Raw genomic sequence first — 27,268 nt, 5'->3', positions numbered from 1 at the left:
GTACTGATAGTGCCATCTGGCTTCTTCTTGCTGCCTATTATAAAACATACAAGAAGAGAAGGTCAACTAAAGAATCAGCTGTTTCAACAAGGACCTACTGAGCAGTACAGAGAACCTACTCAATATTCTGTGATAACCTGTATGGGAAAGAATATGAAAAAGAATAGATGTGTGTATAACTGAACTGCTTTGCTGTACACCTGAAATAACACAACTGTACTCCAATATAAAATAATTTTTAAATGAACTTCTAAATAGAAAGCAACCAGGACTTGCCAAGTTTGACAGTAATACTGTTTCTCCTTTCCACGTTCTCCAGATGGTAGATTATTCTATAAGTAAGATAGAATCTCAGAACAAAGTCAAGCCCAGAGTGAGTCTATGGAAGATCCTTTGTAAAGACCTCAAAGATTCAAGGTAGTGCTTCACAGAATATTTCAGGATGACAAAAGTCCCTCTAAACATTTTAAGGTGTGCCTAATAAATCCTATTAAATAAGAGAATTTATGAGAATCTTAAGGATGTTTTCCTGCAGCATTCTCCCAGAAAGCCCCAGATAGAGACATTCTTATCTCAAACAGGTTTATAGTGGTGTATTGCCTAATACAGTGAACTCCACTAATATTTTTAGAAAACCCACATAGTTTTTAAAATGGTTCTGGTGGAAGCACAGTAAGTTTAAAAGAGAAAGAGTGCAAAACAAAAAAAGACCTTTATTTATTTATTTTTTAAAGTGCATCTCTATGTATTTTCACAGTGAACACACCAATATCATAAAACAAAAAAAAAACTCCTGCCTTGTAGACCATCCACTACACTACTCTGACTTCTATTTCCATATATTACTTTTGCCTGTTTTTATTTTTTTTAACTAATTTATTTTAATTGGAGGCTAATTACAATATTATAGTGGTTTTTGCCATAGATTCGCATGAATCAGCCATGGTTATACATGTGTTCCCCATCCTGAACCCTCCTCCTACCTCCCTCCCCACCCTATCCCTCAGGGTCATCCAAGTGCACTGGCCCTGAGCACCCTGTCTCATGCATCAAGCCTGGACTGCTGATCTGTTTCACATATGGTAATATACATGTTTCAGTGCTATTCTCTCAAATCATTCACCCTCACCTTTTCCCCCTCAGAGTCCAAAAGTCTGTTCTTTACATTTGTGTCTAAAAACAGACCTTTCAGTTCAGTTCAGTCGCTCAGTCCTATCCGACTCTTTGTGACCCCATGAACCGCAGCACGCCAGGCCTCCTTGTCCATCACCAACTCCCGGAGTCCACCCAAACCCATGTCCATTGTGTCGGTGATGCCATCCAACCATCTCATTTTCCGTCATCCCCTTCTCCTCCTGCCCTCAATCTTTCCCAGCATCAGGGTCTTTTCAAATGAGTCAGCTCCCTGCATCAGGTGGCCAAAGTATTGCAGTTTCAGCTTCAACATCAGTCCCTCCAATGAACACCCAGGACTGATCTCCTTTAGAATGGACTGGTTGGATCTCCTTGCAGTCCAAGGGGCTCTCAAGAGTCTTCTCCAACACCACAGTTCAAAAGCATCAATTCTTCCGTGCTCAGCTTTCTTTATAGTCCAACTCTCCCAGAGACCTTTAGATGTTTCATATATTTTGCCCAGAAAACAGACCGTGGAGGCTTTTTTCCTAATTTAATTATTTTTATGGGAAACACAGGTTTCAACTCAGAGGATAGAACCAAGAGATACAGAGAACAACTCAGAGGGTAAACTGAGCAGCAATGAAAGAATTGGCAACACATTCTCAGTTGGATTTCAGAAGAGGTAGGTGGGGCCAGCAATTGTTGTGTGTCTCAGATGCCACGTTTTGAACGGGAATGTCTAAGAATTGGGGCTTCACAAGTGGCACTAGTGGTAAAGAAACTGCTTGCCAATGCAGAAGACCTAAGAGACAAGGGTTTGATCCCTGGTTCAGGAAGATCGCTGGAGAAAGGCATGGTAACCCACTCCAGTAGGCTTGCCTGAAGAATCCCCTGGATAGAGAAAATCGGTGACTACAGTCCATAGGAAGGCAGAGGAACCAGAGATCAAATTGCCAACATCCGCTGGATCATGGAAAAAGGAAGAGAGAGTTCCAGAAAAACATCTATTTCTGCTTTATTGACTATGCCATAGCCTTTGACTGTGTGGATCACAATAAGCTGTGGAAAATTCTGAAAGAGATGGGAATACCAGACCACCTGACCTGCCTATTGACAAACCTATATGCAGGTCAGGAAGCAACAGTTAGAACTGAACATGAAACAACAGACTGGTTCCAAATAGGAAAAGGAGTACGTCAAGGCCGTATATTGTCACCCTGCTTATTTAACTTCTTTGCAGAGTACATCATGAGAAACGCTGGGCTGGAAGAAGCACAAGCTGGAATCAAGATTGCCAGGAAAAATATCAATAACCTCAGATATGCAGATGACAACACCATCCTTATGGCAGAAAGTGAAGAGGAGCTAAGAAGCCTCTTGATGAAAGTGAAAGAGGAGAGTGAAAAAGTTGGCTTAAAGCTCAACATTCAGAAAACTAAGATCATGGCATCTGGTCCCATCACTTCATGGCAAATAGATGGGGAAACAGTGGAAACAGTGTCAGACTTTATTTTTCTGGGCTCCAAAATCACTGCAGATGGTGATTGCAGCCATAAAATTAAAAGATGCTTACTCCTTGGAAGGAAAGTTATGACCAACCTAGATAGCATATTCAAAAGCAGAGACATTACTTTGCCAACAAAGGTCTGTCTAGTCAAGGCTATGGTTTTTCCTGTGGTCATGTATGGATGTGAGTTGGACTGTGAAGAAAGCTGAGTGCCGAAGAATTGATGCTTTTGAACTGTGGTGTTGGAGAAGACTCTTGAGAGTCCCTTGGACTGCAAGGAGATCCAACCAGTCCATTCTGAAGGAGATCATTCCTGGGTATCCTTTGGAAGGAATGATGCTAAAGCTGAAACTCCAGTACTTTGGCTACCTCATGCGAAGAGTTGACTCATTGGAAAAGACTGATTGGGGAGGGATTGGGGGCAGAGGAGAAGGGGACGACAGAGAATGAGATGGCTGGATGGCATCATTGACTCAATGGACATGAGTTTGGGTGAACTCCGGGAGTTGGTGATGGACAGGGAGGCCTGGTGTTCTGTGATTCATCGGGTCGCAAAAAGTTGGACATGACTGAGCGACTGAACTGAACTGAACAGTCCATAGGTCGCAAAGAGTTGGAAATGACTGAAGCAACTTAGCATACACACACGATAGCATCACAGCCTCAAGTTTGTCAAGCTTCATAGGGTGGCTCAGCACTCTAAGAGCAAGTGTTCCCAGCAAACAAGGTGGATACTTCATGGCCTTTATGACCTACCTTCTGAAGTCACAAAGCATCAGTTCAGTACTAACTGAAGCAGTCAGAAATCCATAAATATTGAGGGGAGCGGGCATAGATCTCCCGCCTCTTTGTGCCAGAAGTGGCAATGAATTTTGTTATAAATTCTATGCTATAAATTCTACCTGCACAGGGTAGTTTTTTTTTTTTTTTTTAAACCTGCACAGGGCTTCCCTGGTGGCTTAGTGGTAAAGAAACCGACTGCCAATGCAGGAGACATGGGTTCGATCCTTGGTCTGGGCAGATCACACATGCCTCAGAGTGGCTAAGCCTGTGTTCCACAGCTATTTAGCCTGTGCTCTAGAGCCTGGGAGCAGCAACTACTGAGCCCACATGCTGCAACTACTGAAGCCCATGTGCCCAAGAGCCCATGCTCTTCAATGAGAGAAGCCACCACAGTGAGAAGCCATGTAGCACAACTAGAGCATATAGAACCCCAGTTTGCTGCAACTAGAGAAAAGCCACAGCCATGGAGACCCAGCACAGCCAAGAATAATGATATATAAACAAACAAATTATTTAAAACCTGCTCAAACAATTTTTCTATCATGTGTTAAATACAGCTTTCTTTGTATTTAACTAGCTTGAGGTTTATAGGTGTCATGAACTGAATGTGTGCCCTCAAAACTCAGTGTTGCAATCTGAAACTCCAGTGTGATGGTATTGGAAGGTGGGCCTTTGCAAAGTTGTTAGGTTTAAATAGGGTCAGGAGAGTGAGGCCTCCATGATGGGATTAGTGTCCTTATGAAATGAGGAAGTGAAACTGGAGCTCCACCTTTCTCTCCCCGCCAGTTGAAGACACAGGGAGAAGGCAGCTGTCTCTCGGCCAGAAGAGGCCCCCACCAGGAACTGAATCTGCCAGAACCTTGATCTTGGACTTCCCAGCCTCCAGAACTGTGAGAAATGTCTGTTGTTTAAGCCATTCCATCTATGGTATTTTGTTAGAGAAGGCTGAACCAAGATATAGTGCTTCTGGACTATGTGGTTGATGTCTTCAATTTTTGAAAATTCTCAACCATTGTCTCTTCAAATAAACCTACATAACACTTTGTAGCTTTGTTGTCAGGGAAAGTGATGATGCCTCTAGGAATGTCACAATATGAGTTTCCAAAGTTTGTTCTTAGAACCAGGAAGCAAGAAGGAAAATAGGTTATAGTCACTCACCTTTGGACTGATGACTTTGGAAGGATTGATGCTGAAGCTGAAGCTCCAATACTCTGTCCACCTGATGCAAAGAGCTGACTTACTGGAAAAGACCCTGATGCTAGGAAAGACTGAAGGCAGGAGGAGAAGGGGATGACAGAGGATGAGATGGTTGGATGGCATCACTGACTCGATAGACATGAATCTGAGCATCCTTCAGGAGTTGGTGATGGACAGGGAAGCCTGGCGTGCTGCAGTCCATGGGGTCGCAAAGAGTCGGACACAACTGAGCAACTGAACTGAACTGAATGACTCACCTTTGGAACAGAGTTTGACTAAACTATTCTAGAGTCAGATATTCCCCTTATTTTTTTATTATTTTTTGGTTGCACTGGGTCTTTGCTGCTGGGCATGGGCTTTCTATAGTTGGGGTGAGCGAGGGCTACTCTCTGTTTGCAGTATGTGGACTTCTCATTGCAGTAGCCTCTCCTGTTATGGATCAAGAGCTCTAGGTTTGCAGGCTTCAGTAGTTGTGGCACATGGACTAGCTGCCCCAGGCATGTGGGATCTTCCTGGACCAGGGATCAAAATGGTGTTCCTTCCATTGAAAGGTGGATTCTTAACCACTGACCACGAAGGAAGCCCCTGGTGCTCCTTCTTACCGTAACTCCCCCTCCCAGGGAATTCCTCTTTAATCTCCATGAGGAAAAAGTCAGGTCAGTCTGGCTTTCCTTCTATCAACACCTCTGTGTATACTTTAGCCAATGAAAATTCTACTGTTATCAGTAATTGAACCACTGGCAAACACTGAATGGCCATTCTCTCCCAGTGATGGAAAAAGTAACCCAGTAGTTCTGTGACTAAAAATGTTAAGTAAAAAAAAATTTAGATGGAAACACAAATCTTAAAAGTACAGACACTTTTTACTATTTTGTATTATATACCTCTATTGAATCTTCAACAATAGGCATGCATTACATTAGAAAAATTTATAATGAAATAAAAATCCACAAAGTTACCTAAAATATCTCATTAATACCAATGACATGAATTTAGTGTTGTTCAGGGGACAGATAAGATTATTAAACACTAAAATCCAACCTTGAATCTCTCTCTCCTATCAGTAACAGAGCAGTACATTACAATTTGGGGGAAGGTCCAAGGTGTTTGGTGAAGAAGGTTAGAATTTCCTTCCACGCATCTACCTGGGCCTTAGAATGAGCCCTGGGCTCCCCACCCCACATCACGGGTTTGTCCAATAATTTGTGCAAAGAAGCTGGGCACATGGGAAAATAAGGAGGCTCAATGTAGTGCCCAGTCCCAGGATAAGAGATGATCTGGGGTTTTTCCTTTCCATGGGCCTGTAACCGTTCAGAGGCTATCTGGGCATAAAGCTCACTCCTCCAGTTATGGTCATCCTGACCAACAATGAAGAGGATGGGCCCCTGGGCCTTCTCTATTGGAATCATGCAGGGGTTCTCACATCCCCCTATAATATCATTCCTTATATCCACAATGTCTAGGAGGCCTGAGAAAGCTACCTTCACTCGCCTCAGGTCATGGCCCAGTGGTGGAATGTTGCTGTCCTTGTAGTGTATGACTCTGTGTCCACTGAACCCAGATCCATTGATGGAAACTGTGGCTGAGATGTTCTTCAAAAATGAGGCCATGGAGAGACAAATATCAGCCCCTAAAGAAATGCCCAGAAGCCCAATGCGTGTGCCCTTTATCTGGAAGAAAAGAAGAGACAAGAGTCAAGAACTTACCCAAGGGAAAAATGTTTTTCTAAATGCAACTAGAGATGCTGCTAGCTTTAATTTGTAAACTGGCCACAAGACACTCAACCTCAGTTTACAGAGGAGTTTCTTCCCATATAAAGACTATCTTGCTGGACACATGGCAAACAAATTCAATGGTAAATTTGGGATGATGGCTTAGTTGCTAAGAACTGTAGCCTGCCAGGCTCCTCTGTCCATGAGACTCTCCAGGCAAGAATACTGGAGAGGGTGGCCACTTCCAGGGAATTTCCCCCACTCAGGGGTCAAACCTGCATTCCAGACAGATTCTTTACTTGACTGAGCCATGAGGATGGTTTGCAAACTTCCAGAGAGTCAGACACTAGAGAATGCTGAGTCATGGAGCCTGGCAAGTTCAGAGCCTTATGTTCTTCGGTATCTAAGTCTGTTACAAGAAGTGAATCATTATCAGACCACTTCTAAATATATACTAAAAAATGGTTAACTTAACAGAAGCAAAGTACGACTGCAGAGTCCAATTAAGGAGTTCCTATCTTCTGAAATGGGTGGACAAGTTTCAATCATCTGAGAACATACCCTCCTATCAGAAAAATATTAAAAAGCATTCAAAGTGAAAAAATTAGAAACTCCACTTTCTCTCAAAAGAAATTTTCGTATCACTACCTAATATGTTGAAATAAAACTTCACATGAATTTTACAATGAATTCTGCACTATTAACCCATCTGACAAAGAAAGGGAATGGTACTTTAGGCGCTAAAACCAAGGAAGTCTCTGAAAGAAATCTCTGTGAAAGAAGTGCAGAGCAGCACCAGTGCACTCAGCAGGTGAGTGCAAAGGGACAGCTCTCTGGGGGTGGTCCTGAAGAGAATGATGAAGGACATCAGGAGAACCTGGCTGTGTTGAAGCATGTAGCACAAGGCTTCTTCAAAATACTCCAGGTGTATCATGTCAAATTTCTTGGGAAGATCATCAAAGTCATAATAAGCTAGAGCCAATGTGGCAAAGCCGTGGCCAGCCAAAAGACTGGCCCGATATTCCAATAGGCCTCCTCCAATACCGAAGATGTCAATGATCCCTGGGAAAGGTCCAGATCCTAGAGACAGTAATATTACAAAGGGAAAATATTATATAATTTAATGAATTTGCTTTCCATGCTAAACATCACTAATTATTAGAGAAATGCACATCAAAACTACAATGAGATACTCACCTCACACGAGTCAGAATGACCATCATTAGAAAGTCTACAGATAAGTGCTGGAGACGGTGTGGACAAAAGGGAACCCTCCTACACTGTTGGTGGGAATATAAGTTGGTGTAGCCACTATAGAAAATAGTATGCTGCTGCTGCTGCTGCTGCTAAGTCGCTTCAGTCATGTCCGACTCTGTGCGACCCCAGAGATGGCAGCCCACCAGGCTCCCCCGTCCCTGGGATTCTTCAGGCAAGAACACTGGAGTGGGTTGCCATTTCCTTCTCCAATGCATGACAGTGAAAAGTGAAAGTGAAATCTCTCAGTCATGTCTGACCCCTAGCGACCCCATGGACTGCAGCCTACCAGGCTCCTCCGTCCATGGGATTTTCCAGGCAAGAGTACTGGAGTGGGGTGCCATCGCCTTCTCCGATGGAAAATAGTATGGAGGTTCTCAAAAAACTAAAAATAGAGTTGCCATATGATCCAACAAGGAGAAGGCAATGGCAGCCCACTCCAGTACTCTTGCCTGGCCACCACAAGTCTGTTCTCTGCATCTGTGAGTCTGTTTCTGTTTTGTTGATAAGTTCATTTGTGTCGTATTTTAGATTCTACATATAAGTGTATCATAAGAGGGAGGGTGTGTTGCAAAGCAAAGAAGTGGGAGTTTGGGGTTAGCAAACTAGTATATAGAAAATGTATAAATAACAAGGTCTTACCATAGAGCACAGGGAACTATATTCAATACCCTGTGAAAAACTATAATGGAAAAGTATATATATATATATGTATAACTGAATCACTTTGCAGTACAGCAGAAATGAATACATTGTAAATCAACTACACTTCAATTTTTTAAAAAGAGCCTGCTTTGCTTTTAGAGATCTTTCTAAACTATTAGTTCCTGTGAATCAAAGGAAAGATAACAGTTCCCTGAGTCATTATTGAATACAAGTTCCTTTTAGGGAAGGGAGTCCAAGGAAAATATATACGGTAACTTATCGATGCGTTTACCCCCCATATTATTATACAACAAATTATCTCAAAGGTTCTAAGAATCTGTAGTTGTAGGCAAGAATAACCAAGTTAATAATCTTGCAAGAAAACTTTCGTATTGTGTTGCATCAACACGACTCTGTGTGTATGTGTACTTATATTTCAAATGTCACTTGACCAGAGGAAAGAAAAAGAGATACCCAGTGAGGCTTTAGGTAGGGAAGGCCGTGAAGTCTGAAAAGTGATCTGTGGTAGACAGGAGCATGAAAAAGTAGGTAAGGGGCCCAGTGTACGCAGGACACTAGAGAAGAGTGTCCTGGCAATAGGTTCCATCATATTGTGTAAGATCTAGATCTGTAGATTAATTATTAATGGCAAAATGAACCTACGGACCCCATCCAGTCCTTTTTTTTTTTTTTTTTAATCTTCATAACAGTATCCACCTCTTTGGGATACAGAGGTTAAATGAGATAATGCAAGCAAACCGCGTAACAGAGTGCAGAACAAACCAAAAGCCTCCATTGTGGCTGTGAGGTCACTGATTTAGTCAACATTCTCTTCTCTGACCCTGATCCCAAGCCACCCTTCCCGGGAAGCGGTATCACAAACCGAGACGGCCTAGAGAACACGCTCGCCAGGCCCCAGCACCCCAGGCCCACCTGGCGGCAGGAAGAGCGTGGCGCGCACCCGGCCCGCGCGCACCGGCTCTCGCCGGACCCCGGGCGCCAGGAAGTCGCGCTCGTGCACCGCCCGGCCCAGAAGCCGCTGGGCCTTGGACTCGTGACCGTCGAGCACCTCCAGCTCCACAACGAAGGGCGTCTGCACATCCCTCTTCAGAAATCGCCAAAAAGGCTTCTCGGGCTCCAGAGCCCAAAAGAGCCCCATGGGCTCGAGCCCCGCGAAGCTGCCGCCCAGCGCGGGCGCGCGCTCCAGGTCCAGCAGGCCGGTGGCGTCGGCGCAGTAGCGCGCGTGGGCCCTGAAGAGCGCGCCCTTCTCGTCGCGCAGGGACGCGCGCAGCGTGACCGGCTGCCCCGGGGCCAGGCCGCGCACAGCGATGCGCACGGGCTCGTCCCAGCGGCAGCGGCCCGCGGGCTCCAGCGTCACTGTCACTGTCATTCCAGACGCACAGTCGCAGCCCATACCCTGAATGTGAAAGCTTAGGTCGCTTCCGGTGTCCCTTCCCAGGCCGGGTGTGCGCTCCCAGTGGACCGACGAGGTCAGGCGTCGCCTTGGCGCCGGGGAGCGGTCAAAGGCTGAGGCGCCTCCGGAGGCGTCCTGGCGCTTCCGGTCCGTGTACCTCCTCTAGCCGGCAACTTGCCTGACTAAAAGTCGTTTTCCTGGCGGGACGCGCAGGGATGTCCTGGTGTCCTGTGGGGTGCCAAACCCGCCCGCGGAAGCCTCTTTTCAGCCTCAAACCTTCCGCACTCGTGGGGGTAATTGATTCATGGTGAAACCAGAGCTGAGTGACTTCAGACAGAATTCCAAGACTTGTAGCCCCTCCATAGAAAAGGACAACTTAAAACTTTCAATGAATTATAACGTACATACCAAAAACGTGCATAAATCTTAAGCGTACAGTTCAATGAATTCCCAAAACCCGGACGTACTTAGTTGGGTATCCAAACACAGGGATTCAGAAACATCACTACCAGCACTCCAGAAGCCACCCTCCTTTCTACTCCAGTCGCTTTCCCGTCCCCAAGGTACTCTGAGTCCAATAAAACGGGTTGGTTTTTTCCAACTCTATTTTATGGTGATGAATCCTTCAGTCTGCCTTCTTTAGCGTCTGATTTTATTCTCACATTATGTATTTGAGATTCATCAATACTGTTGGGAGCAGTTGTAGATTTTCCATGATCACTGCCAAATAGTATTGCATTTTGTAATCATAAAAGTATTTGTCAAATTTTACTGACTATAGGCATTTGATAATTCCCAACTTGGGATTCTTAGATATAGTGCTTCATTTTGGTGAAGTGAATACCAAAGATTGAAATTGCTGTATCATAGAGATTGAGAACATTCAGTCTTCGTAGACACTAAACATCAACGTTTTGAATGTGACCCTGGCAGCAATACAGATATGATGTCCAAGGATGTATTTTATATTTACTACAATTTATATATAGTATAGTAATGACTGTGTGCTCTGTGTGTGTGCTCAGTTGCTTCAGTCATGTCTGATTCCTTGCAACTGTACAGACTGTCCTTGGGATTCTCCAGGCAAGAATCTTGGAGTAGGTTGCCCTTTCCTTCTCCAGGGTACTCCATTGCTAAGGAGTAATGGCTACTCTTGTTAAATTGATCGATCTTGTTAAATTGTGTGTTTTACATTCACAATTTAACAAGTCCGTAAAACACTGGGAGTATTTTTCACATATTCGAGAGGAGGAACCTGAGGCTTGGAGAATGTTAAGCTACTGAGGATTAACATCTAACTGTCAGAGCCTTGACAGACTCCAAATGTGGAACTCAACAGTGAGCAGCAGCATTGGGGTGAAATATATTAGAATTCTAGCCCTGACTTCATCACTGACTAGTTCTATAATCTCAAGTAAGTTTATATCTTTTGGGGTTTAAGAGTTCTTGTGTTTAACATGATGAAATTCTCCTATATGGGGATCAAAGATGACAGTGTATATGAAAGGCTTTGAAGAATACTAGGAAGCAAAATATCATGTTTAATTTCATAGTACCCAGAGATTGAGCACATCTGTGTTTTGTTTCTCATGCTCAGTCACTCAGTCATGTCGGACTCTTTGTGACCCCATGAACTGTAGCCTGCCAGGCTCCTCTGTCCTTCAAATTTTCCAGGCAAGAATACTGGAGTGGGTTGCCATTTCCTTCTCCAACTGTTTCTCACGGTCTCCGGATAATTGTCATAGGTTTGCACAGTGCTTCTAAATTGCTCTGTAAGGAAAAATCAATTTTTTATGAAGGACAAAAATATGTACTTTGAAAAACAGATGTAAGCAATGTTGAAAAGATTACAATGTGAAACGATAGTCTACTGTCCCTCCAGCTGCCACTTTCCCCCAAATCTGAGTGCTTCCAACTAGGTTTTATTTCCAGATGTTGAAGAATGTATGTAAGTGGGCATGTGAACCTATTCATTTTTAAAATATTTCTTTTCGGCTGTGCTGAGTCTCTACTGCTGCTTGCTGGCTTCCTCTAGTTGTGGCAAGCGGCGGCTACTCTCTCGTTGCAGTGTGCAGGCTTCTCCTTGTGGTGGCTTCTCTTACTGTGGAACCTGGGCTGTAGATGCACGTGCTTGAGCAGTTGTTGTGCACAGGCTTAGATCCCCACCAAGGATCAAAGCTGTGTCCCCAGCACTGGAAAGGTTAAGCACTGGACCACCAGGGAAGTCCCTTGCCTCCTCTTCTGGATTTAGTAAGTTTTTCCTTTTTTTCTTGTGTTCTCTTCATTTGTGAATTACATATTATTTATTTTAGTAGTTACTCTTGAATTTTTGAAAAGAATCGTTACTCTTGAAATGTTAACAGTGTGGACAATTTCTTTACCTTTCTCTCAATATGAAAGACACCTTAGAATACAGTTTTACCTCACTATCCGATTTGTTTTAGGACCCCAGACAATACCAAAATCTACAGATACTTAAGTCCCTTATATAAAATGGAGCAGTGTTTGCATCAGATCAGATCAGATCAGTCGCTCAGTCGTGTCCGACTCTTCGCGACCCCATGAATCGCAGCACGCCAGGCCTCCTGTCCATCACCAACTCCTGGAGTTCACTGAGACTCACGTCCATCAAGTCAGTGATGCCATCCAGCCATCTCATCCTCTGTCATCCCCTTCTCCTCCTGCCCCCAATCCCTCCCAGCTATCTCTAGATTACTTATAATACCTAGTATTATGTGAAAGAAAGTGTTAGTTACTCAGTCGTGTCCGACTCTTTGCGACCCCATGTGGAGAACTATTGACCTTGAACACTTCAGGGGCCGGGGCACTGACTCTGCATGCAGTTAAAGTCCAAGTATAACTATAGTTATCCCTTTGTACCTGTGTTCCCTTCCATGTATTCAAGCAACAGCAGCTGGTGAAGTACTGTAGTACATGTTTGTTTGTTTGTTTGTTTGTTTTTAAGTTCAAAAAAAGCAAAAAAAGAAAGAAAAAAGTTCACATGTAGGCAGACCTGTGCAGTTCACTCTGTGTTGCTCAAGGGTCAGATGTGTTTTCCATATTATTTCATCATAACCTCTTAATAGTTTTTAATTTCTATGACTCCTTTTTAATCTAAGTTGTTTGGAAACAACTTTTGTATAAATTGAAAATTTTCACTTTTTCCCCAGATAGGCCTTCTTGGTGGTGCTAGTGGTTAACAACCTACCTGCCAATGCAGGAGACATAAGATGCAGGTTCGATCTCTGGGGTCAGGAAGATCCTCAATAGGAGGGCATGGCAACCCACCCAAGTATTCATGCCTGGAGAATCCCATGAACAGAGGAGCCAAGCAGGTTACAGTCCATAGTGTCACAGACTCAGACATGACTGAAGCAATTTAGCATGCAATTTCTGCACAGTAATAAGTATCAGTTCAGTTCAGTTCAGTCGCTCAGTCGTGTCCGACTCTTTGCGACCCCATGAATCGCAGCACACCAGGCCTCTCTGTCCATCACCATCTCCCAGAGTTCACTCAAACTCACGTCCATTGAGTCAGTGATGCCACCCAGCCATCTCATCCTCTGTCGTCCCCTTCTCCTCCTGCCCCCAATCCCTCCCAGCATCAGAGTCTTTTCCAATGAGTCAACTCTTTGCATGAGGTGGCCAAAGTACTGGAGTTTCAGCTTTAGCATCATTCCTTCCAAAGAACACCCAGGGCTGATCTCCTTTAGAATGGACTGGTTGGATCTCCTTGCAGTCCAATAAGGGTGGGAAAAAACTTAAAATGCAAATCAGCAGTCCTGTTTTTCACCACTGCCCTATAAAAAAGTCCCATGTTCTTCAAGCAGCCTCTTTTAACTATCTCTATTTTCACTTGTTTTTATGGTTACCTTCATTGTATTAAATATTATGCATGTTTCTCTATTTCATAATTTTTGCATTTTATAGTTATTTACTGACTCATGAACATTCAACCTACTCTTTCTTCTTCCTCCAGGTGTTTGATAGATGTAGTATTATTTTTTGTTATTCTGTTGGTTAATTTTGTAATTTTAAATACCATATTTGTGTTTATTTCTTGCCCCATCAAATTTCAACTAAATCTATGACTTTGAAAGATAGAGATATTATCAACCCTGTGTTTTCCAATGTGTTTAAATTCCACTTTTACTCTCTCTGGTAAACCTCTTATTAATTTCCATTTTTCTCCAACTGTATTTAAAAAATATAGTCTGAATCATTTCTACTGTGAATGAAAAATATTGCCTGCCATATCAGTAAACAAAGGATGTTCCAGGCATCAGGCCAGTACAGCCACCCCTAAAAGTGACACTGAGGGAACTCAGAATGGAGACAGACAGGCTTTCCCTGAGGTGCATCCTGGGGAGACAGACTGGGAAAAAAACAGGATACTGGCCCTACATTGCTTACATCTCTTTTATACTTTAATAAAACTAAGATATATATCAAAGGAATTATTTCAATACGCCCAGACTCATGTATCTTCCTAAACATAAAATAGAACTTAATTTATTAACTTGAGACACCTAGTTTTCTTTAACAGTAATCTTTTGATGTTCCCAACTGCCCAGTCACTGTTGCAAAAACCCTACATAACCTGAAAGAAAGAAAGTGAAAATGTTAGTTGATCAGTCGTGTCCAGCTCTTTGTGACCCCCATGGACTGTAGCCCACCAGGCTCTGCTGTCCATGGAATTCTCCAGACAAGAATACTAGAATGGGTTGCCATTCCGTTCTCCAGGGGATCTTCCCAACCCAGGAATTAAACCCACGTCTCCTTCATTGCAGGCAGATTCTTTACCAACTGAGCCACTAGGGAAACCCTATATAACCTGGCTCCTCCCTTACCTCTTTGGAACAGTCTCAGAGTTGAGAGGCTGTTTCCCAGGCTGAAGTCCTCAGTTTTGTCCACCAAATAAAACATAATTCTCAACTTTCAGGTTTGGATTTTTCAGTCAACACTACTCTTGGTACTTTATTACTTCTTAATGTTCTGAACATTGTCAACTTTTGTAAATATTTAAGAGTACTTGAAAAGGAGATGGAAACAGTGGAAACAGTGTCAGATTTTATTTTGGGGGGCTCCAAAATCACTGCAGATGGTGACTGCAGCCATGAAATTAAAAGACACTTACTCCTTGGAAGGAAAGTTATGACCAACCTAGACAGCATATTAAAAAGCAGAGACATTACTTTGCCAGCAAAGGTCCATCTAGTCAAGGCTATGGTTTTTCCAGTAGTCATGTATGGATGTGAGAGTCGGACTATAAAGAAAGCTGAGTGCTGAAGAATTAATGCTTTTAAACAGTGGTGTTGGAGAAGAGTCTTGAGAGTCCCTTGGACTGCAAGGAGATCCAACCAGTCCATCCTAAAGGAGATCAGTCCTGGGTGTTCATTGGAAGGACTAATGCTGAAGCTGAAATTCTAATACTTTGGCCACCTGATATGAAGAGCTGACTCATTTGAAAAAACCCTGATGCTGGGAAAGATTGAGGGCAGGAGGAGAAGGGGACAACAGAGGATGAGATAGTTGGATGGCATCACTGACTCAATGGACATGAGTTTGAGTAAACTCTGGGAGTTGGCAATGGACAGGGAGGCCTGGCGTGCTGCAGTCCATGGGATCACAAAGAGTCAGACATGACTGAGTGACTGAACTGAACTGAAAAGAAGATGTACTATCTGTCTATTGGAAACAAAGCTTCCTACTCTCTTTCTCTCTCTGACTCTATCTAATCAAGTTAATTATATAGTTCATATCTTCTATATCTTCACTTATTGTTTATCTTACTTCTGTCAGTTTCTGAGTAGTTTAAATACATACATCATTGTAGGAAATCTCTAAGTTATTTCTTCAGTTCAGTTCAGTCACTCAGTCATGTCTGACTCTTTGTAACCCCATGGACTGCAGCACTCCAAGCCTCCCTGTCCATCACCAATTCCCGTAGCTTGACCAAACTCATGTCCATTGAGTCAGTGATGCCATCCAACCATCTCATTCTCTGTTGTCCCCTTCTCCTCCTTAGAGGGTAACAGGCAGGAAGGCCAGGGGTCTCTAAATGGAGGAGATAGGCTGCAAGTGTCAGAATTTTTTCTCTCTCTTAAGCAGCAGGAGGAAACAAACTAGTGTTATATTTTTCCCCCTCTCTATACAAATTTAAAAAGAGGTTTCTCTTAAAATTCTGTGTTGCCATAATGACACCTGGTTCCACCTGAACTTTTCTCAAACCTTGAGTTAACCAATGCATTTTTCTTATGGAAATGTTTGTCTTGAGCTATGTTAATGTACTCTGCATTTACTCTAGACTCTATCTTCAAGTTGGTTCCACCTAAAGGCTCAGATTTAGGCTCAGAACCGACTTGACAAACCAGTATGTTATACTCATACATTGCTCTCCCAGTCTGTGTTAATGAAACTATATATTTGTATGGTAATCTGCCTTTCTTCAAGATTCATGTCAATCATTTTATGGCCCGGGATGACTCACCTGGTGCCATTCTCTGAGTTTTGATTTCTTTAATTAGCTGACTGCTAGTAGCTATATAACATCCAGCTAAAGACTAGCAAGAGGGTACTCTTTCTGCCCTCTTCTGATGTCCACATCAGAAGCTTTCTCTATCTCTTTTATACTTTAATAAAACTTTATTACACAAAAGCTCTGAGAGATCAAGCCTCATCTCTGGTCCCAGATTGAATTCTTCTCTGGAGGCCAAGAATCCCGGCATCTTTTGTGGTTCAGCAACAACCTTTCATTCCCGCCTTCAATCTTTCCCAGCATCAGGGTCTTTTCAAATGAGTCAGCTCTTTGCATGAAGTGGCCAAAGTATTGGAGTTTCAGCTTCAGCATCAGTCATTCCAATGAATATTCAGGACTAATTTCCTTTAGGATGGACTGATTGGATCTCCTTGCAGTCCATGGGACTCTCAAGAGTCTTCTCCAGGAGCACAGTTCAAAAGCATCAATTCTTTGGTGCTCAGCTTTCTCTTTGGTCCAACACTCACATCCATACATGACTACTGGAAAAACCATGGCTTTGACTAGAGGGACCTTTGTTGTCAAAGTAATGTCTCTGATTTTTAATATGCTGTCTAGGTTTGTCATAGCTTTTCTTCCAAAGAGCAAGCATCTTTTATTTCATGGCTGCAGTCACCATCTGCAGTGATTTTGGAGCCTAAAATAAAGTCTCTCACTGTTTCCATTGTTCCCCACTATTTGCCATGAAGTTATGGGACCAGATGCCGTGATCTTAGTTTTCTGAATGTTGAGTTTTAAGCCAACTTTTTCACTCTCCTCTTTCACTTTCATCAAAAAACTCTTCAGTTCCTCTTCACTTTCTGCCATAAGGGTGGTGTCATCTGCATATCTGAGGTTATTGATATTTCTCCCAGCAATCTTGATTCCAGGTTGTGCTTCATCCAGCCCAGCATTTCACATGATGTACTCTGCATAGAAGTTAAATAAGCAGGGTAACAGTATACAGCTTTGATGTACTCCTTTCCCAATTTGGAACCAGTCTGTTGTTCCACGTCTGGTTGTTGCTTCTTGACCTGCACACAGGTTTCTCAGGAGGCAGGTAAGGTGGTCTGGTATTCCTATCTCTTTAAGAATTTTCCACAGTTTGTTGTGATCCACACAGTCAAAGGCTTTAGCACATTCAATAAAGCAGATGTTTTTCTGGAATTCTACTTGCTTTATCTATGATCCAGTGGATGTTGGCAATTTGATCTCTGGTTCCTCTGCCTTTTCTAAATCCAGCTTGAACATCTGGAATTTCTTGGTTCACATACAGTTGAAGCCTAGCTTGGAGAATTTTGAGCATTACTTTGCCAGCATGTGAGATAAGTGCAATTGTGTGGTAGTCTGAACATTCTTTGGCATTGCCTTTCTTTGGGATTGGAAGGAAAACTGACCTTTTCAAGTTCTGTGGCCACTACTGAGTTTTCCAAAGTGCACTGCTGCTGCTAAGTCACTTCAGTCGTGTCCGACTCTGTGCCACCCCATAGACGGCAGTCCACCAGGCTCCACCATCCCTGGGATTCTCCAGACAAGAACACTGGAGTGGGCTGCCATTTCCTTCTCCAATGCATGAAAGTGAAAAGTGAAAGTGAAGTCTCTCAGTTGTGTCTGACTCTTAGCGACCCCGTGGTCTGCAGCCTACCAGGCTCCTCCATCCATGGGATTTTCCAGGCAAGAGTACTGGAGTGGGGTGCCACTGCCTTCTCCCCAAAGTGCGCTATCTGCTAGTAAACAGATTATATGGAACTCCTTTTCTACTGAATAACCGTCTCTATTTTCCAAGTTTCCTAGGAATTTTTATTACTTTAGATTCAGAAAAACTAAAGAAATCCTATCAGTTAAGACACATATCAGAAGCCATATCTCTCTGAATTCTTTTCTAATTTTCTACTCAATAGTTGGTAGTTTCACTGGTCCCCTACATAAGACATGCCTGTGGCATCTCTATTCCCCCTTTTCTTACCTCCTCCATTGCAAAATAATTTGAAGAGGAAGCCATCTTTGTGTCATTTGAAACACATGGTCTACAGATTTGACTTGGTCATTCATTAGCTGCCAAGTCTCTGATGCTTTTGCTTTTCATCACTCATGTCAGCCCCAGAATTTCTAGAGAAGCTGGATTCTCCAGCTTGGTTAACTAGAGATTTCTTCAATTGTCATGGAACATGCTATTTACAGAAAGTGGTGGAAAGAGAGATATAAAGATAGGAAAGAGGAAGGGGGAGGGCAAATCACACACATATTGTTAACAAACAAGGGAAGGGGTGTAGGCATTTTGAGTTGCCTGTCAGCTCCTGCAAATCTATACCACTAGGTTAAAGCCACAGTTTAAACATGGTTCCAGATCTACACTTTCAACATTAGTGCCCTGAAACCACCCCTACCCTCACACTACAAGTTCATGAAATCCACTGAAAACTTAGGTAGAAGAAAGAAGAGCCACTTCCTTTCCCTGTGGCTGGGGTTGTTACCCTGCAGAAAGCATGGATGAGCTTAACAAAGAGAGAAGAAACTGGATGTGGGGAGACTGAGTCCCAGCTATACAAGTACCATGCAAAAATTTTTCTGAGTCTTGGTTTCTTCATCTGTAAAATGGAGATGACACCTGCCTCACAGTGGGACAGAAGAAAAACTACTACTAAGTAGTAATCTAGCTAGTAATTTACAGCTAAAATGTTCACTTTCATTCTTAAAGGAGACACTCAGTCTGATAATATTTTTGATATTTTATATGATTTATATACATATATAGCAAAATCACTTACTAACAAATTATACAAATTCAAGTATAACTGACTCAAGAAACTACTGAGCAGCAATTGTACACCAGGTATTATTCTTCGTTTCAGAACTAAAGCCTTGTCAGTTATGTGTTGTTAGGTATTAAAGGGCATGCTTTCTCCACCTGCTGTGGTGTCTCTGTAGAATCATTCTCTTCCCAAACAAGTGAAAAAGTATGGAATTTATAAAAATCTTGAAAAATTCTCAATGAGTTAACTTTAATATTGAAGGGGGAAAATGTAATTATAGAAAAAAAACTACACATATACACTCATTGTGGCAGCTGTTCCCAGGATAGATTAGCATAAAAGATCACAGCTTTGCTGGAATTCTCCCCTTTTCCCCACCCAGGTGTTTATGGAAGAAAGTCTGGAGCTGCTGCCAAGCATCTACCTGGGCCCTGGCATGAGCCATGGGCTCCCCTCCCCAGATGACAGGAGCGCCCACTATGGTGTGCAGGGAAGCCGGGCACAGGGGGAAGTAAGGAGGCTCAATGTAGTGCCCCGTGCCTGGGTAACAGATGACCTGGGGTTTTGCCTTCCCATGGGCCTGCAAGCGTTTAGAGGCCTCGTTAGCATAGAATTCACTCTTCCAGTTGTGGTCATCCTGACCCACAAGAAACAGGAAGGGGCATTCAGCCCTTTCCACAGGAATGAAGCTCTTCTGGTCAGGTCCTTCCAAAGGGCTGTTCAGGACTTCCACAATGTCTACAAAGCCATCTTTGGTCATCTTGATTCGATTTTGGTTGAAACCCACAGGCGGCAGAGTCTCACCTTTGTAGTGTAAGTTTCCACCTACATAGGCCACAGAGCCATTGATTATGACGGCCGCAGAGATGCCCTTCAGGAAGGAAGCCATGGAGAGGCAGAGCTCGCCTCCTTTTGAAATCCCAAGCAGCCCAACTCCTGGACCCTTCACCTGAGAAAGGGTCAAAGGGAAAAGGAGAATGAGTCCATGAACAGTGCAGTGTGGCCAGTAGTGTCTGGACTTGAGAGTCAGGGGAACTGAGCCTGAATCTGGGCTCTCCCAGTTATCAAGGTCTGCAGCCTTAGGATACTGGCCTATCCTTCCTCTGTACTTGCTTTCCACAATTTCTCCATCACCAATCCTGGTGTCTTCAACAACCAAGTGGAGGACAACTGAATACTTTGGTCTCATAGTCCCTTGACCTCCAAACTTCCAGTGATCTTTTTCTCTCTCCCACCGAAGATACATACTCTCATTGTCATAACCTAAACTGAGTCATCAGTAAGTATATCATCTCCAAGATCTCAGCTTCAAGCATTCTACTCTCTAATCACCCTCCTATTTACCTCCAGTTTAGCCATTCTAGTAGTGCCCACTGCTATCTCTTTGAGACCCTGACCACCATTTCTTCACCATCAGTACCTCTCTCATGTTCTCACTTCCCACCTCATCCAGCTTAGATTTCAAGCTTCATCATTATTTTTACTCTCCTGCAAACACTGTTAACTACTTTAATTGGTCATACTTGCTTGAAAAAGTTCTAACCTCAGTTAAGTGCACTTATAATTCACATCCTCAGGGCCTGCATTTGTGCAAATGAACACTGCTACAGAAAAAAAACACCGCTTGTGGTGACACAACTTATGTTCGTGTCATGACCACAAATTTCCAATAAACATCCATGCTGCCCCTTAGTCCTGCCACGCATCACTGATGTTTGCTTTCCACTTCTCTTAAAGACCGTTTCACCTTGTCTCCTCCCTTTGTAAGCCCCTTTAACCCTTATTCCCCATCACTTTCATCCCATCCTACTTTATGGAGAAAATAGAAGCTATCAGGTAGGAACTTGTCCTCATTTCCCCTTCCAAGTGTGCTTAGTTCCACATGAAGCAAGCTCACTGCTTCCCTCCTGTTTCCTAAGTAGCTCTCTTCTTCTCCAAGGCCATCCCTCTGCTTGTCCTTGGGATCTCATCTACTCTCATCCTCAGTGACTTTGCTCCTGCAATGACTTCCTCTCTTTCCTTTGTAACTTTCTTCTCTACTGGCTCATCCCCATCAGTGTACCTCTTACATTTTAACTCTAGGTAAATTTTAGCTCTAGTACCTCTTGCATTTTAACAGTCCCTTGACCTCAAATCCACTCTGACCTAGTTTCTACTCCCTTCACAGCAAAACTTGTGGGAATCTTTGTAGTTATTTTATTTCTTCATTCACTACTCAGTCCTCTCCAGGGTAATTTGCCCTATTCCATAAGCACTACTCTTGTCAATCACCAAACACTTCTGTTATAAATGGCCTTTTGATTAGCCTTTGAACAGCAGTCTTTTTTTTTTTTGTCATGGTTTCTACAAGAGCACCCTTAACTGATTTCAACCATTCATTTCTCATAAAAACACTGGAAATGAGATATTATTGTCATCTCAGTTTTTGAGAGGAAGAAACAGGCCCCAAGGTCATAAAGCTAGTTAAGTGGCAAAATTAAATCTCAAATTTAACTTTTCTCTATCAAACATATTGTGCGGGTTCCACTACACCCCGCCACCTTTTCTAAGAGCTCCAGTGGTTCTATTCATCTTGAAGATGGATTGAATTATAAAATAAGCAAGGTTCATCTTCTATTCCTCTGATATCCTAAACCTCTATTTCCTACTAGCCAGGTTCTTTGCCACCAGGTACCTCTTTAAAACTGAATACTGTGCTCTCAGATGGGCACATTAAGGAGAGGTTTGTTAAACACAAATATTTAAACTGGAGACAGTGATTTCCTTCCCCTTTTCCTTAACTTCCTGGGTCAAACCCAGGGTTCTCAATGTGTCTGGGCTTGTAATGAAATACTACAAAATACTGGAATATAAAATTCCATAATTTCAACCAGGACAACTTTACCAGCAGGAAATCTAGCAGTAATATCTAATCGCATGGAAACTCTCTGGGGAAAGTGACTATGAAAGGTAGTGTGGGTTGGGGGCAGGGAATGGTTGTCAAGAATTTGGTCAAGTTCTATGAAAACCAAGAGCCTTTCAGAGAAGGAGAACTGGTATGTAGAACATGAAACTAGAGAAGTTCCAACCTGAGGGTGATTAAGCAGGTAGTTCACAGCTTCTTCAAAGTACTCCAGGTGGAGGTTCTCCAGGCCCTTGGGGAGGTCTTCATAGTTATAATAAGCCAGCGCCATCACAGCAAAACCCTTCCCAGCCAGCAGACTAGCTCGATATTCCAGAAGGCCACCTCCAGCTCCCAAAATGTCCACAATCCCAGGAAAGGGCCCAGGTTCTTGGAAAGAAACAAAACACAAAACTAAACGATACTTGAAACTCTTTTCAGTGGTGGCAAAAGCCATTTTTGCCTATTTGGAGTTGTCAGAGTTTTCTGTTGACAATCAGAAATGCTAAACAACTCAGGTCTTCAAAGGTCCAGACTGTGGCACAGAATGTGGCTAAACCCACATTCCCCTCTATACCCAGTGCCTCAAAGCCGCACAGAGCTTTTCAAAGAGCATGTACTATTTTTGTGAGTAAAAATCAGTTACAGGACTTCCCCGGTGGTATAGTGGATAAGAATCCGCCTGCCAGTGCCAATGCTGGTTCCATTCCTGGTCCAGGAAGATCTCACAGGCTGCAGAGCAGCTAAGCCCCTGTGCTACAGCTACTAAGCCTGCCCCCTAGGGCCCGAGTGCTGCAACTACCGAAGTCTTCCTACCCTAAAGCCTGCATGCCGCTACAACTACTAAGCCCGAGTGCTGCAACTACTGAAGCCCAAGCACCCTCGAGCTCGTGCTCCACAAGAGAAGCCTCCACAAGGAGAAGTCCGAGCACCTCAACGAAGGGTAGCCCCCGCTGAACGCAACTAGAGAAAGCAACAAACCAGCAGGGAAGACCCAGTACAACCAATAAAACAAAAACAAAAAGAATTAAAAAATAAGTTACAGATGGGACTTCCCTGGTGGTGCAGTGGCGAAGAATCTGCCTTGCATGCAGGGGACAGGGTTCCATCATGGGTCGAGGAACTATGATCACACATGCTGAGGAGCAAGTAAGCCCCTGCACCACAACTACTGAGCCCATGTGCTGCAAGTACTGAGCCCAAGAGCCACAACTAGAGAGTCCACGCACCTTAAGGAAAGATCCCGAATGATGCAATGAAGATCCCATGTGCTGCAACTAAGATCTAATGTAGTGAAATAAATAAATATTTTTAAAAACTAGTTACAGACAATGGAAACAGCAAAATCACTGCCCTCTCCTGCACCCCCTCCCAAACTGACAATGCCAAATGCTAGTGAGGATGTGGAACAACTGGATGCTTTACACATTGCTGGTAGTGTGAAAATTAGTGAAGGGGAACCTCACAATGGATCTGGAGGACAGAAAGGGAGCTCTCAGCAGTACCACTCCACATCAATTTTAGGAAGGATTGTCGATTACAAATCACAACAGAAGAATCATTAACAGGAAAGAATCATCAGTCACAGGTCCCAACAAAAAAAGATGTACATTGCATCCCTTCCAAGAAACTGACTACCCCAAGAACTCAGCCAGTGAGAAACCACTATCACCCTAAACTGTCACTTTTTGCCAATGGACTTTTGTTCAAAACAACTCCTCCCACCTTCCTCCTTTTTCTCTATTAAATAACTTTCCTCTTCTTGGCTTGTTGGGTTTGCCTATGGTTTTTGTCCTGTCTTGCTTATCTCAAATTGTAATTCTCTGTTATTTCCAAATTAACCCATTTTTTACTAGCCAAGTAACTACCTTTTATTTTTAAGGGCAACAGTGGGGATACACATTGATACATCACTTTGGGGAAAAACTGAGCAATTTCTTATAGAGTTAAACATACTTTATATAGTCAAACATAACTTAGGTTATAACCCAGCAATCTCACTTCCAGGTATTTGCCCAGGAAAAATGAAAATTTGTGGTCACACAAAAACTTAGATGCGTGTTTGCAGTGACTCCAAAGTCTTGGAACTCAAATATCCTCCAAAAGGCAAATGAAATAACAAACTGGCACATCCATTTAATGGGAAACTTCTAAGACACAAGAAGAAGGAGCTACCAACATCTGGAGCAAGAAGAATGAATCTCAAATGTGTTATGCTGGGCCCAAAAAGCTACCTACTGTGTATAATTCTAGTTATTTCACCTTTTCACTATTTACATAAAAAATTTGTAAATAATCACAAATTTTAAGGAATAATTATAAGGCAAGTACTTTATTTTTTATATATATAATTTTATTTACTGACTAGGCTGGGCCTTTGTTTCTGCTCCAACGTTTCTCTAGTTGCGGCGAGCCAGGGCTCCTCTCTGGCTGTGGTGCGAGGGCTTCTCATTTCAGCGCCTTCTCGTTGCTGAGCATGACTCTACACTGTGTGGGCTTCAGTAGTAGTAGTTCCCAGTCTCTACAGCACAGGCTCAATAGTTGTGGTGCACAGGCGCAGTTGCTCTGCAGCACGTGGGATCTTCCCAAACTAGGGGTCAAACCCATGTCTCCTGCATTGGCAGGCAGATTCTTGAACCTTAAACTTTTCTTCCTAATGTTTTTCAGTTTTACAACTTTGCTTCTAACTTTCACAGTATATTAAGATTTAAGAAAGAGTAGATGAATAGCTGTTTCTTTTTTAGCAGTATATGCGAGTTCCTTTTCTTCCACATATTGGTCAAACACTGGTAATGTTAGACCTCTAAATTTTGAGAATGTTTAATGTAGTGTGTAGTCTTATTTTGCATTTCCTTCATTCCTAATGAGGATAAGTTTTTTTTTTTTTTTTAACTTTTTCATTGGCCAGCTGCTTTTTATGAAATGGTAAAATTAACTGATAGTTCAGAAGATCTCCAGTGGATAGCAAGAGACCCTCCTTCATGCTGTTTTTGTTGTTTGGTTGTTAAGCGTGTCTGGCTCTTTGTGACCCCATGGACTGTAGCCCGCCAGGCTCCTCTGTCCATGGGAATTCTCCAGGCAAGATGACTGCCATGCCCTCCTCCAGGGGATCTTCCCAACCCAGGAATCAAACCCGCATCCCTCAGGCTCCTGCATTGGCAGGCAAGCTCTTTACCACTAGCGCCACCTGGGAAACCCACCGTATCCCGGAGTTCGCTCAACTTCGATATATCCATTTAGTGGGTGACGCTATCTAACCATCCCATCCTCTGCTGCCTCCTTCTTTTGCCTTCAATCCTTCCCAGCTGGTCTTTTCCATCTGGTCTTTCCAGCTGGTCTTTTTCTTTGCATCCTTCACGCTAATTTTCTTAAATCTTAATATACCATGGAAGTTAGAAGCAACGTTCCAAAATTGAGAAATTTTAGAAAGAAAATGTTAAAAACTGGAAACTGCCTATAGTTGTTGTTGTTTTCTCCCATTACAACTGTCTTCCCTTTCCTTGAGATGTCATTTCCCTGACCTCTGTTTTGGAGCGAATCACCTTCCCAGCCAGCCTTACGGTCCAGTCCTGTCTCGGGTCCGATCCTGTTTCAGGCCCCACGGACCTTCCGAATGTTATGAGCTACCTACTTATTACCTTCCTCTCTCACAAAGATAGATTAACAAGGAAGCTGGAGGCTCACCTGGTGGCAGGAAGAGCGTGGCGCGCACCCGGCCCGCGCGCACCGGCTCGCGCCGCACTCCGGGCGCCAGGAAGTCACGCTCGTGCACCACCCGGCCCAGGAGCCTTCCGACCCGGGGTTCGTGGTTGTCGAGCACCTCCAGCTCCACGGCGAAGGGCGTCTGCACGTCCCGCTTCACCAGGCGCAGCAAAGGCTTCTCGGGCTCCATAGCCCAGAAGAGCCCCATGGGCTCGAGCCCGGTGAAGCTGCCGCCCAGCGCGGGCGCGCGCTCCAGGTCCAGCAGGCCGGCGGCGTCGGCGCAGTAGCGCGCGTGGGCCCTGAAGAGCGCGCCTTTCTCGTCGCGCAGGGACGCGCGCAGCGTGACCGGCTGCCCCGGCGCCAGGCCGCGCACAGTGATGCGCACGGGCTCGTCCCAGCGGCAGCGGCCGGCCGGCTCCAGCGTCACGGTCGTCACCAACCGAACAGTGGTCCAAGAGACTGGGTTACCAGTTCTCAGCTTTAGAGATCCTGCCAACTGCACCCAGGGCGTCGGGCCCCATCGGCAGAATCCAAAGTGCCTCAGGAGAGCCTGAGAGGAGGCCACCATTTTGCGCCTTCTTCAGATTTGGAATCAACTGAAGACGGCTGTGAAGAAAGTTAGAAACAGGTTAGAGATTGGAGAAGGCAATGGCACCCCACTCCAGTACTCTTGCCTGGAAAATCCCATGGATGGAGGAGCCTGGTAGGCTGCAGTCCATGGGGTCGCTAAGAGTCGGACACGACCGAGCGACTTCACTTTCACTTTTCACTTTCATGCATTGGAGAAGGAAATGGCAACCCACTCCAGTGTTCTTGCCTGGAGAATCCGAGGGACGCGGGAGCCTGGTGGGCTGCCGGTCTATGGGGTCGCACAGAGTCGGACACGACTGAAGCGACTTAGCCGCAGCAGTAGCAGAGATTCTCTAGCGGAAGCCTGCTTATTGGCAGGCTAAGCGCCCAATGCGGCGGAGCGGCTGCTGTGTCGTTTGGAGGGCCTCGGAGTCGTGCCAATCAGTGGCCTGCATTTGAAAGCAAGACCGAAAACAGACTCACAGGAACTTTATGCCGCGAAAGAATTCCCTAGCTCTGCGTCTCAGGAGCTGTTTGGCTTGGGCTGCGTGGGCTGTACGAGTGTTGCCCTTGCAGGCACCTGGCACTTAACTCAGTCAGACATGAATGAGCGACTGAACAACAACAAATCTATGGTGCAACATAGACTGAACAACAAAAACACTATGGTGTTTTGCTTGTATATTATTTGTGTATATACTTATTTTTCCACACCATTCCACAACTAACGGGCCTGGTGTCTTACTAGCTGTGTGATCTTACTTTCATTCCTTCAGTTCAGTTCAGTCGCTCAGTCATGTCCAACTCTTTGTGACCCCATGGACTGCAGCAGGCCAGGCCTCCCTGTCCATCACCAACTCCCGGACTACTCAAACTCATGTCCATTGAGTCGGTGATGCCATCCAACCATCTCATCCTCTGTCGTCCCCTTCTCCCCCTGCCCTCAATCTTTCCCAGTATCAGGGTCTTTTCAAATGAGATATGAGTGTAAAAATAGCCCAATGAGGTGATAGTTGTTATTTTGTTTTCTTGAGTCTCATGTTGCTCCTTTTAGGGAAGCATTATCTCCCTCTCACCCTGGACTTCTCACCTTTTCCCACTTTTTCTTAAGCTGTCGATTCCATCCAGTGGTGAATTTTTTAGGAAATTTAACTGCAGACCCCTTCTAAGGTCTCCTACCTGATTTTGCATTCATGAATGTACATGCTTTCTATTAG

At 43.9% G+C, this 27,268-nt stretch overlaps 2 protein-coding genes across 9 annotated transcripts in view; one reads left to right on the top strand and one right to left on the bottom strand.

Annotated features, from left to right (window-relative positions):
* Positions 1-5,447: 5,447 nt before the first annotated feature.
* On the bottom strand, positions 5,448-26,049 carry LOC133254938 (peroxisomal succinyl-coenzyme A thioesterase-like). 4 transcript variants are annotated; one of them, XM_061429389.1, is made up of 5 exons: positions 25,464-26,049; positions 21,967-22,169; positions 19,703-19,847; positions 7,193-7,395; positions 5,448-6,273 (listed from the first exon to the last, which is right to left on the bottom strand). In XM_061429389.1, exons 1-5 carry the CDS (start codon positions 26,047-26,049, stop codon positions 5,683-5,685), a joined length of 1,728 nt encoding a protein of 575 aa, XP_061285373.1. In that variant the 3' UTR covers positions 5,448-5,682. The 4 variants fall into 4 exon arrangements, with proteins under 4 accessions (XP_061285373.1, XP_061285374.1, XP_061285376.1 ...); XM_061429390.1 differs by lacking the exons at positions 19,703-19,847; positions 21,967-22,169; positions 25,464-26,049 and adding an exon at positions 9,148-10,386; XM_061429392.1 differs by lacking the exons at positions 19,703-19,847; positions 21,967-22,169; positions 25,464-26,049 and adding an exon at positions 9,631-9,779.
* The window catches only part of HEATR4 (HEAT repeat containing 4), a 49,227-nt gene continuing 47,977 nt past the window's right edge, over positions 26,019-27,268 (top strand). For 3 of the 5 annotated variants that reach the window (XM_061429386.1, XM_061429381.1, XM_061429382.1), the window contains exon 1: positions 26,020-26,109. The gene's annotated coding sequence lies outside the window, so the exon portion shown is untranslated. Of the gene's footprint in view, positions 26,110-27,268 lie in introns of all 5 variants that reach the window. The other 2 variants (XM_061429383.1, XM_061429385.1) reach the window with 2 other exon arrangements.

This window comes from Bos javanicus, chromosome 10, assembly GCF_032452875.1.
Source record: "Bos javanicus breed banteng chromosome 10, ARS-OSU_banteng_1.0, whole genome shotgun sequence".
Classification (NCBI taxonomy): domain Eukaryota; kingdom Metazoa; phylum Chordata; class Mammalia; order Artiodactyla; family Bovidae; genus Bos; species Bos javanicus.
Note: the sequence above shows the minus strand (reverse complement) of the source record. Positions and strands in the feature narration are given on the sequence as shown.